Genomic DNA, 12114 nt, shown 5'->3' on the forward strand with positions numbered 1-12114 from the left:
CTTATTGCAACTAAAATGTTAGCTTTTTTCATACCACATTATTTGTTATTACTCATTATTTGGCAGTTTTATCAACTGTCACAGTATTTAGTAAAAATAATAAAATGTCATGCTATTATATCTCCCCATATTTAGATGTTCACATCAGTAAGAGTAATCCGATTAAGCAGCCTTAACCTGACTAATCAAGCCCTTAATAAGAACTTTAATGATCTCTGTGAAAATTTGCTCAAGGTAGGAACCTTTTGACTATATTTTAGTTAAATCTCCTAAGAATTATGCAGTTAAAAAAGAAAAGTCTATATTATCTGGAATGTCTTACACAGTTGTGGGCTGATTGATTTTTATTTACATATTATATTAATCTTAACTCTCTCATCTGGTAAAATGCTAAAGTTGTGTTCTCCATCTTCATATGCCACATGATTAAATATATTTTAAGTTATTTTATAACTTTAAGCTTCATAGAAATGTATTGCATATGTGTAAATTTTAAAAAATCTTTTGTCTTATATTTTTATGACTTATTGATAATATGATTAAATCTTTTATTATTTAAAATAATGTAAGAATACACAAAATAGAAATGGACCAGCTTTGTTTTAATCTTTTAAACTTTTCTTTTGCCATGATATAATGTGCAGTGAAAAATCAGTTTAAAAAATTTTTTAAATAAAAAGAAGTGATATTACTAATATATTCTATTATGTAGAGCCTGTATTTTAAACTGCGGTCTATGATCCCCTGCTGCCTTTGCCACGTAAATTTTACAGTATCTCTGCCTGAAGATGAATTAATACAGGTAATTAAGATTCAGTTTATTGTTAAAGAAGTTTTCTGGCTTTTATCTGATCTGTTTTAATATTATAAATCTGCCATAATTGAATAAATATAAAGGATTTTACTTCAAAATATTTTTAAACAAACATACTAGAATGAAACAGACCACATATGTTTTATTTTTCTGAATTCTTTATTATCAAAGGTAGAATCACATTTCTAGCATATATGCAATAGGATGTGTACTTACATGGGATTTCTTCAGTCCCTATGTTTTAGAGAAGGTACTTGACCTCTTTCTGGAATATCTAGGTTTAGGTATATATGGCAGACTCAGTTGTAGTCTAAATATCTGAGGTTATCTGTAATTCTGGCTGAGAATCTTAACCAGAAAACCAAATTAGCCAGTTAATATAAACTGTTCCATTACTGAAGAAGATTACTGAAGAAGATCTGCGAGAAACTTATTTTGTCAATGATTATTTTGCTAATCATATTGTTTCTGTAATTCTAGGTAACAGTCACAGCAGTTGCAATAACTTTTGACAAAAATCAGGCTTTACAGACCACAAAAACACATGTTGAAAAGTCATTGCAAAGAGGTAAACCTGTGATGGATGGGAGCATAGTTCATGTTTGTCTACAGTTATAGTTCAGTGAAAAAAGTAGATTAAATAAATGACTTGTTTCTTGAAGGAGAGTTACTGTCACTTTTTCTGTTTATCAAGGTAACTTTGTGGTTGACTTGGTATTTTTCACATGTGAATAGGTGGTTGACTGGTGTTTATTTTATTTACATAGGAGTGCTGCCTTTTTTTAGATTTTGGTTATAGCATATTCTGCAGTAATTTAGAGGTTTCTGTCCCAGGACCTCTGGGGAGGTCCCCAAGGCATCTGAGAACCTACTGATGCAGTTAGCACCATGTGTTTTTCTTAGGAAAGGTCCTTGGAGTTGTCCTTTATCCAGTAAAATATAGGAAGTACCATTCTTAATATATCCCAAAGAAACTCCAGTTGTTAAAAACTGCTAATGTGTTCTGAAAAAAAGGAGAGGGAAATAGTATGTTTCTAATATTTAAGGACTTACCAGCTAAATAAAATACTCGTGATTAGTCTAAAATTTTTATAGTTGATTACATTCTACATGTACAGCATTGAATTAATGTCAAATAGAGATGTATTAAACAATTGCATTCAGATATTTATCAAGGAAGATAAAAAATAGCTGGTTTAAATATCATAGAACCAGTATGGTACAAAGAATAGGATAATAATAGTTGTTATTGAATTCTTACTGTTTGGAAGGCATTGTGCTAAGAGATTTATACTTAGTATTTTTCCGAGGATTCACAACAGTCCTAGCAGGGAAGATAGCATCTCTCAATATCGTGCAGGTGAAGGAAAGGTCTCCATGGGAGTAACCAAGAGGAAAATAACCAGAATAAATTGGATTGGGGGAAATACATATTTTATCCCAGATTCTTAATTAAAAAAAAATTAATTCTAGATCATTACTAAATAACTGGTGTTTTTCTTGCCTCTCAAGCCTCTACAGATAATGAAGAACTTCTACAGTTTCCGCTGGAGCTCTGTTCAGATTCACTTCCTTCTCATCCTTTTCCACCAGCTAAAGGTTGGTTAAGTGAGGGAAATGCAAACACAAATAAATCCTAGTTTCTAGTTCCTTTTACTTCTTCATTGTAGGCAGTCTTAATGTTGAGATGAAGATTTACTCTTCATTCCCTCATTGTCTGTTTCTTCATGTTCATGCAGGGGAGAGAGTAATATTCCTCTTATTTTAATTTCTCAAGTAATCTCATCATAAATTATTAAGGTAATGCTTCTTGTGATATTCCATTCTTATACTTCAAATGCATTAAAGTTTTATTTTCAGAACTCTGGATTTCCCTCGTGATATATTGGTATTTATATCTGGTAAGGTTTTTTCCAGCCACAATCAAAATTTTACAAAAATTTTTAGATTTTTTAGACAACAAAATACTGATTTTCTCCAGAAGAGATGTGGAGAGGGGTGCCTGGGTGGCTCAGTGGGTTAAGCCTCTGCCTTCTGCTTGGGTCATGGTCTCAGGGTTCTGGGATTGAACCCCGCATCGGGCTCTGCTCAGTCGGGAGCCTGTTTCCCCCTCTCTGCCTGCCTCTCTACCTACTTCTGATCTCTCTCTCCCTGTCAAATAAATAAATAAAATCTTTTTAAAAAGATGTGGAGAGAGGTTTGGGTTGGGGATAGTAAAAGTGAAAAAGGGATGAGCTGTCTTTAGAGCGTCTTGCTTATTATTGAGGAACTTAATAAGTATTAATAGTATTATTGTTGTGTACTTAAAAGATACTGCCATATTTTCAAATGCAAAATGATAGTCTCAGCTTAATAGCAATAAATCTACTTAGATCTGTACAGTCTTTGGTGAAAAATGGGAGGTAGTATTTTCTATTTCTTTTCTGATTTCAGGACAATTTGTATTATAAGAATTACTTATAATTATGAATTATAATTGAATTATTCAGAAGTACTATACCTTATTTTGTAGCATTACATATATAATACATGTGGTTTGTGTTTTTTCATAATTTTTTAATTCTGAGAAATGATGCATTTGTTATTTCAAACCAAGTTGGCTTTTCTAGCGTTTATATTTTATAATATAAGGAAAATTTTTTTATGATTTATACCTCTCAGTTTGATACCAAATTCGTTATGATACAGAATAGTTTTATATTCACACTGCATATTAGTAGAGTCTTTACTAAATCAGTGCAAGCCATGTTTATCTAGGTAAATAGATCTTGTCTCATATTTTGAAGATTAAATATAAGCTACTTTTAGATTCTGAACTTTCTAACATGGTGACTGTGGTCCACTTTCTTTTTTAATCTAAATTAAAATTCTAATTTAGAACTCCATAGAGAATTTTAGCATAGTTGAACTCCTTGAAAAAAACAGAGGAAAAAATTAAATCCAAAGATAATTTGAGTTCAGATTTGTAAATTAAATGTAGCTTCCAGAACAAAAAAAAATTGTGTAGAATCTTCCTTAGAACTGACTAGACAGAATATTTTTCAAAAACTTCTACTTTATGTAGAAACTTGTATTTTTTTTTTTTTCCAGAAACTTATATTTAACACAGGGTTAATTCCAGATCACTTTTAAGTATCATTTCATTTATCCTTATCCTGCAGAGCAAGGGATGGGATATGGACAGGGAATCAAAACCAAAAATCTAATCAACAGCAAAAAGATTTGATCAGGGGCGCCTGGGTGGCTCAGTGGGTTAAAGCCTCTGCCTTCGGCTCAGGTCATGATCCCAGGTCCTGGGATCAAGCCCCGCATCGGGCTCTCTGCTCAGCAGAGAGTCTGCTTCCTCCTATCTCTCTCTGCCTGCTTCTCTGCCTACTTGTGATCTCTGTCTGTCAAATAAATAAATAAAATCTTTAAAAAAAAAAAAAAAAGATTTGATCAATTGCTAATATATAGGTATATACATTTATGGATATTGGGTCCCTGTTAGCTTAGCTTTACCTTGTTAGTCATTACTGATTTCTGCAGAAGATTAGATTTAAATTCTATAAATTTATCATATCTATATTGATTCCTTGCAGTTTCTGCATTAGCTTTCAATATGTTTTCAAAGGTAATTAGAATTAGTGCTTGTTGAGATCATTAGTCTATTTTGTACAAATTATACTCTGAACTGAAGAACAATGAAAGAAGAATTTGTGTAGAATAAAACCTATCTGAACAGTGCTTAAAATATTGCAACTTACTTTATAGTGTAGAGAGGGGCCATAATGTGGAGTAATAAAGTAGCAAACGTCGATTCTCTTCTCAGTTCTGCTACTGATAGTGTGAGAACATGGGCCAATTAACTTCTAATAAGCCAATTAAGCCTCAGTTCCTCATATGAGGAAAATGTGAAAAGATTAAGATTCTCTCTGCCCTTTAAAATTCTCTGATTCCTTGGGATTCTATGGTTTATGGTTCTTCTATAATTAACATGTTTCTATTATTAAGAACAAATCAAAAGCCAATTAATCAAAATCAAAAAGTAGTGTTTAAGTTACATTAAAAATTTCCAAATAGCTTCAAATCTGTTAAACCAGTAATTTTTTTTTTTTTTTTAAACCAGTAATTTTTAAGCTCTGCTTCTCCAGACCATGGAGTTTCTTCAGAGGTACCTCATGGCCTTCTAAAAAGGCAGGGTGGGAAGGGAGCTGAGGGGCAAGTAGAGTAGTGAGAGATTAGATCTCTTGACCCCCTTCCTGCCTCTGAACTAGAACAGCTTTGATTCAGTATGCTTTTATTTATTCATTTTCTATATGTGATTTTGTTGTAAGACAGAGTTTCAAAAAGTCTGAAAACCACTGAATCAGATCATGCTGTCATTATCATCATTTTCATAGTATTACATCTAATACTAATATATAGAAAACTTTTATACTAAGTACTTAACTGCAAAACCTATATGCTTTTTTTGAATATTACATTTTAAAATCATCAGTAAACACTAAATAGTTTATCTGTATCTTTTTATAAATAGTTGTATAAATTGTAGTTTATGTTGCATGCCTGTTTACTATCTTTGCTTTCTTAAGTCTTCTCAGGAGGACATGGGCTATACTAAATATACTTGAAAAAGTTATCACAAACTATTTTGGAAGATTTGGGGATAGGATGGGTTTTGCAATATTTTAAGATTTGAAGATAGGATGGGTTCTGAAAAATGTCATAGGATGTAATACATGAATGTAGTGATTGAGCATTATAACATGAAATGTTTTGAATAGAGAATAGAAGTATGTGGCAAAAGTTAAGCTTAGCAATTTAAAGTAACAGGCAAGAGAGGAAGGTAAAAGTGCTAGGAATAAATGCTAGGAATAAGCGCTTGGAATAAATAGAGAAAATTTCTCTATTTTCTTATATACAACCACAAGAGGCTTAAAATTTAACTACTAATATTGATAAGTAAATAATTGTATAGTTTTTATAGTTTTGTTAGGTCAGTTAGCTAAGCTGATGGAGTTTTTCTCTTTTTTTTTAAATTTTGAAAACTTTGAATCCTATTTTTCATATTCTTATTACAAATATGGCAATTTATTAAAATTTTTTTATTTTATGTTGACAGAGTAGTTTCAAGAGGTATGCACAGTAATTTATTAATACTTCCATCTTTTAACTTTTAGATAAACCTTTCTGATAATTATTTTCTTATGTTACTGAAAATGAATGAATATTATGTGAAAAAAGATGCTTCAATTACATGTATCCTAATTCACTGAGTAGAGTAAGCCTGGGCCTGAATTGTCCATCCATGTTCAAATTTTTCCTTTCATCTTTTGTTAAACTTAGTTTTGTTTCTCAAGGTAACAAAATATTTGTTTGATATATGGTTGGTTTGGTTACCTTGCTCTAAGTATTTGATTTTTCTGATTTGAATATTAAAAGGTGCTGAGCCTGAATAATTTCTTCCAGGAAATTATCATGTGAAGGTCATCAAAATTCTTGATGAATACTATGAGGAACATAGATGATTGGCATCAATGTAAATACTTATATGAAGCTGTATTAAGAAAAAAAGGATGGTATAACAAGTTTTTTATATCATTCCCATGATGTTTTTTCCTCATCAATAGTGTGTATACTTTAGTTCTCTGAATATTTACTACTTTACTCTGAAACGGCTTTAAGAGACTTCAAAAATGTTATAAAGGGATGGAACACATTCAGTAAAAATGAAGAATCTGAGTGACAGTAATTGGGGTGAAAAGAAAAAAAAAAAGATTTGTTTTACAGATTGTAGTTGATCTCAAAAATTTTATACATGTAGTTTTTATAGAAGGTTAGCATATTATTTTTGATACATGTCTAAAGACCTAAATCTCAATATCTTAGAATACCATACTGTGAGGCTTAAGATCTTAGGGAAATGTGTGTGAATCATGTGCCACTAGAAATATATCTCAAGTACTTAATAAGTTTATAATAGGGTAATAGTTTTCATTCAAATTCTAAGAGGTTGAGCCTTTAAAAAGGATTAAGTCAATTTAGTTTTTATTTACTTTTGGATGAAATTGTATGGAAGAAAAGTCTTTTATACCTACCTTGTTCCTGCTTTCATTTTGCTTTATGCTGAAGTGATAGCCTCATGTTTAATGGCACAAGCTATAGGCTGGCAGGAGTACTCTTTTCATTAAGCAGCTGCCAATTAATGTGACAAGCATAGGTCAAATTCTGGATTTCAGTATAAAAATAAAATCCTCAATACATTGTATTCCATAATTAGGTATCACATTTGAAGTTTTTTAAATTTTTATTTTTATTGAGGCTATAAGGGTTATTTTTGTTAAGCCAAATTTGATTCTAAAAGGTAGTTTAATTTTTTACGTTTAATGACTTGCCTTACATTTTTTTAAAACTAGTGATTAGAAATATAAACCTATAAAAACTACAAAAAGTTAGCTTTTATTTTATCCTGCCAATGACTGGTTCTAAATTTTTAAAACTATTACACAATTCTTCGCACTAACTAAAAATATCTTTATGTATTAACAATTCATTGCATGTCTGTTTTTTCTCTTTTTAAAATGTATTATATCATTATGACCAAATGGTAGCAAAAATAAAAAATACTGAAGTTCTCCATGTTATTGATGGCCCCAACAATTAGTGGGAAGTCCTGAAAGGAGAGAGATGTTGAGGGGAAGGAGATTGAAGGGAAAATAGAAAGCAAAGAGTGGAAAATATATGAGAAACTTATCCGAGACATGGGAAGGAAGGAAAGAGAGAACTGATGGAGAAGTGTAGGGATAAGGATCTTTGCTTCCTCGAGGTAGCTTAAGTTCAGTGAAATCCAGAGTCTGAGGAAAAGGGAGTAAGGAGCAAAGAAAATTGAATTGGGTTACTAATGAAAATAGGTGTTATTTGGAAGAGAAGATCTGAAGGGTGGGGGAGAGGGGAGAAGTGGATGCCTGGAAACAAAGGCAGGAAAACAGAAGATGGGGTTTGAAGAATAGTGGTGTAGGCTGTTGGACACCTTTAGTTGGAAGCTTTAATGATGTAAATAGAGAAGCTGTTTGTGTTTGTCGTCTAATGTATGTATTGTAATGGTAGCTGAGTTTTTCCTCTTTGTGGACTATCTACTTTGAAGCTATTTACATTTTTTTCTATGCTTTAATAATTTTTAGCTCTCATATGGCAATTTCATTATCAATCCACCAATATTTGAATATCATTATGGACAAGATTTATACAGAGTGTTTATACACATAGCTACATATACACATAACTCCGTTGTTAGGCCAGATTTTATAGTTACAGGACATAGCTAATCAGTGCATCATAGATTGATGGAAATGCTGAAGGAGATATAAAACAAATTTTGATCATAATAATGTAAAACTGAGAATGTTTAGGGACACATGGGTGGCTCAGTTGGTTAAGCGTCTGACTCTTGGTTTCAACTCAGGTCATGATCTCAGGGTCCTGGGATCCTTCTTCATGTTGGGCTCCATGCTCAATGGGGCTGCTTGAGATTCTTTCCCTCTCCTGTCTGATTCCCCCCATGCATAAGCATGCACTCTCTCTCTCTCAAAAATAAATAAAATCTTTTTCAAAAGTTAATAAAAAAGCCAAGAATGTTTATTTTTAAAAATTTTTTAAAAGATTTTGTTTATTTGAGGGAGACCATGCTTAACCCAGGAGCCCCTGTCTATTTTTTTTAAACATTTTATTTTATTTTATTTTTTTAAAGATTATTTATTTGAGAAAGAAAGAGCAAGAGAGAGCATGAGCAGGGGACAGAGGGAGAGAGAAGCGGACTCCCTACTGAGCAGGGGGCCTGGCTTGGGGCTGGATCTCAGGACCCTTGAGATCCCAACCAGAGCAGAAGGCAAGCACTTAACCAGCTGAGCCACCCAAGCACCCCCACCCCGAGAATGTTTGAATAGCTAAATAAAACACATTTTTTAAGACTTTAGATTGTATATATTTTCTTTTAAGTAGGCTCCATGCGCATTGTGGGTCTTGAACTCACAACCCCGAGATTAAGAGTTGTATACTCTAGCCATTGAGCCAGCCAGGTGCCCCTGATTGCATATATTTTAACATTTTAATCTGCCACAGAATCTTCAGAAGTTTCAGGAACTTTTTTTAGTTTTAGTAATATTCTTAAGGTGACCAGATAAGATTACCTCAGATACTTTTTAATTATTCAGAGCAAAGATGATCTGTAAATCCTAAAGACATAAAGTGAACAAGTTGTTTGAGGAGTTAGTGATTGGCATAGAGCTTTATCATAGCCAGCTGATACCTTTGTCATTGGTTATGACTGTTTAGAAGAATGGAGAGGCCTCAAACTTCAGAAGCACTGGAGCATATATAATTGTAGGAGGAAGAATCCTTGCCACATTGTTTTATTTTGGTCATCAGTATGCTCAATTCCACTCAACTGCTTTTAACCTAGGCTAGTCTCCTTCCCCACACTGATAGGGCTTGTTAAATATTGTTAGAAGGTACTAAGAGAATAAGAAAACCTTATGTTCTGTTTGCCTTTCTCATTTTCTAGGGTTGTTCATTTATGGATAGCAGGGTTATCACTTACGGGTGACTTTTTAATGAGGCAAAATAATAATTTTCTTGTATCCAGTGGGAAAGGAAATTATAAGAGAAGTAGGCTGCTGTGTGGCTTGAATGAGACTTTCTGCAGCAGGAATGGGGGGAACCTAACATAAGAAGGGTTTGTCTCAAACTCTTCTATACAGGTATGGCTGACAGTGGGCATTAGCTCTTCAACAAAGCCCAAAAGATTTTAATAAGATTTCTAATCCTGAATATGAAATATGCTTTTTTAAAAAGTATTGACTTAGAGATTACGTATGGATTTATTTCTTTTTCACCTTAATTACTAGTTTACCACTGAGCCAGACAGCTAATACCTGCAGTACCTTCTCTTTTAAGAAGCCTGTTACCCTGGAAGCCAAACTGTAACTGGAAGAGCAGAGTAACTGAGAATCTGAGGTTATTAGACACCTGCAGTATTCAAATGTCTGAAGTGCCGATGTTCGTCCGTTCCCAGGACCATCTCATCTTGGGCCTTTTCTCTGAGAGAAAAATTAAGATCCTAGCAAACATGTTGGATGAACCTGCTCTCCTTAAATGAGATAAAAAAAAAAAGATCTATTTTAACCTTTCCCTTAAGAATATCTGTAATTTAAAAGCTTTTTTTCCCCCCAGATTTTAATTCAAACACATTTACATGTGGAGGCAGGGAAAAGACGTTTTCCCTTGTTGCCCCCCACTTTTTTTGGAAAAAAAAAGTTTCCATTTTTTTGGAGAAGTAATAATGTACATGGTAAAAAATTCAAATCTTACCAAAAAATCCTATAATCCAAAATCAAGCTCCCTTCTCCATTCCTTTCCCTTTTCAAGAGGCAGCTACCCTCAACCAGCTTTACTGTCTGTCTTTTCAAAGATATTCTATTTTTTCCTTTTTTAAAGAGCAAGTATTTTACAGATCACTATGTCCCTTAATTTTTTTTTTCACTTGATATTTAGAGTTGAGAACAGATAACTTTCTACATGTTTAAGTTCTTTATGGACATTTGTCACTAAATTATATACAGTTGCTACTGAGGAGTTTCATATTACCCAGATAATACTGAGATATAGAAGATAATTTCATTTTAGTAATTTTCATATTTTTTAAGCTTTTTGCCCCGTTTCTTCATTTAAAAAACTTGCACAGAATTCCTGATGCCAGCTATATTTTTCTATAAGTCTGTACTCCCCGAGTCTGTACTGCATAGGACATAGGAGAGCCCTGGGACTCTCCTGGCATATGTAAGCTTGGGTAGGCATTTGCTGTCCCAGCTTCTACACTACAGCCTTTTTCAGTACTGAACTAGCTGTCCGTAGAGATGTGGTAAGCTTCTGAATGTCAGTTTTGTTCTGGTCGCCTTCCTGTTGGTTCCATCTCCTTCTGGGCTTCCAAAACTCCTCAGGATCCTGAATCAGGGAGGATGTTTTCTTGTCTAGATCTGCAGTGTGAGGGCATGATGGTCAGGCACTTCCGCAGCATGGTACCCTCACAGTCATTTTGTGGATCCTACCTAGTAATCCCTTTTATTCAATGGCTTTGTATTATAAGAGGAATGTCAGTCACTGTACACTTTCCAGTATTAGTTAGTGGTCACTTGCTTGGTAAAAATGGGAAGAGGAGGGAATATGGAGAGATACTCCCATTGCACCCAATTAGAAGAAACCTGTATAAATCTTATTTTTAAAAGGTATATCTTTTGTTAATTTAAGAATATTACCAAAAGATTAACACACTAAGCAGGGATAAAAATATGTATTTACTTAATTTATAAATTCTTTTTAAAAACTGCATGATTGCAGTTATTCTTGGTGTTTTTTATGAGTTATTTCTAACTCAGCAACGCTATTCTTTCAGTTATAAAATTCTTTGAAACAAAAATTCAAATATGCTAGAGTCTGAACTTTAGAAATAGATTATGAAGGTTTTTCTAATAGTGCTGTTCAAATTTGTACAGTACTTTAAACAGTTATAATAAAAATACAAAATACTAGGGAAAATTCTGGATGCTCCTTTTATAAAGTTAGTGTTAGTGGAAAGGGAGCGATTCCAGTTTGGAATCTAGCTCTGTCTATGGGGAACACTTTTTAGTTCTATGATGTGTTGATGCCACCAGAGGGAGCTGTTGATAGCAAAGTCCTTGAATGAAGGGGAGCTGGTGAGGGGGAGGGTTATTGCTTATAAGCAAGCAGTTGGTGTTTATCTTTGAGACGTAGGTTATTGCCTGGTCTATAATTTTTAATCTTACTGACCTACCACCCCCACCTCCCACACACAAACATTTCCCCTATCCATGTTTCATTTCAGATTTTCTTCCTAATACATTGATGCTTTTCTGTGCTCAGTTTTTTTGCCCTGTTTTCATCCTACTAACATTTGTTACTATGTTTATATTTTCTCATGTCTATAATGTTTCTGAAACTCTTCTTGTGTTACAGTAACAAGTAGTCTTCCTTGGCATGATATTTATTAACTGAGCTAGTTTTCATAAATCAATAGATACTGCATTTAAAACCTAAATACTTCTATTTGGTTTGCTTTTATAATGAAGCCATAAAGATTTCCTTGTATTCATCTGGCTCATAGAGGTTTTGACAAACAGCAAAGAAGAGATACTGGCTTGTACTTAGCATTCAAGCTAATGTTGTTCATATTGTCTTATTAGAACACCTGGAGAGTGCAAGTTCTAACTCAGGTATACCAGCTGCACAGAGAGGTGAGTTTGTCT

General features: G+C 33.3%; 1 protein-coding gene across 14 annotated transcripts in view; it reads left to right on the top strand.

Moving 5' to 3' along the window:
• The window catches only part of C2CD5 (C2 calcium dependent domain containing 5), a 101468-nt gene that overhangs the window by 81773 nt on the left and 7581 nt on the right, over positions 1 to 12114 (top strand). For 10 of the 14 annotated variants that reach the window (XM_032855277.1, XM_032855282.1, XM_032855280.1 and 7 more), the window contains 5 exons: positions 136 to 234; positions 713 to 802; positions 1295 to 1382; positions 2327 to 2413; positions 12052 to 12102. In XM_032855277.1, coding sequence (XP_032711168.1) covers positions 136 to 234; positions 713 to 802; positions 1295 to 1382; positions 2327 to 2413; positions 12052 to 12102 — 415 coding nt within the window. Of the gene's footprint in view, positions 1 to 135; positions 235 to 712; positions 803 to 1294; positions 1383 to 2326; positions 2414 to 2553; positions 2615 to 12051; positions 12103 to 12114 lie in introns of those variants that run through there. The other 4 variants (XM_032855279.1, XM_032855286.1, XM_032855288.1 and 1 more) reach the window with 2 other exon arrangements.

Source organism: Lontra canadensis, unplaced genomic scaffold (genome assembly GCF_010015895.1).
Source record: "Lontra canadensis isolate GAN:19392208 unplaced genomic scaffold, GSC_riverotter_1.0 scaffold9, whole genome shotgun sequence".
In the NCBI taxonomy this organism is placed as follows: Eukaryota; Metazoa; Chordata; class Mammalia; order Carnivora; family Mustelidae; genus Lontra; species Lontra canadensis.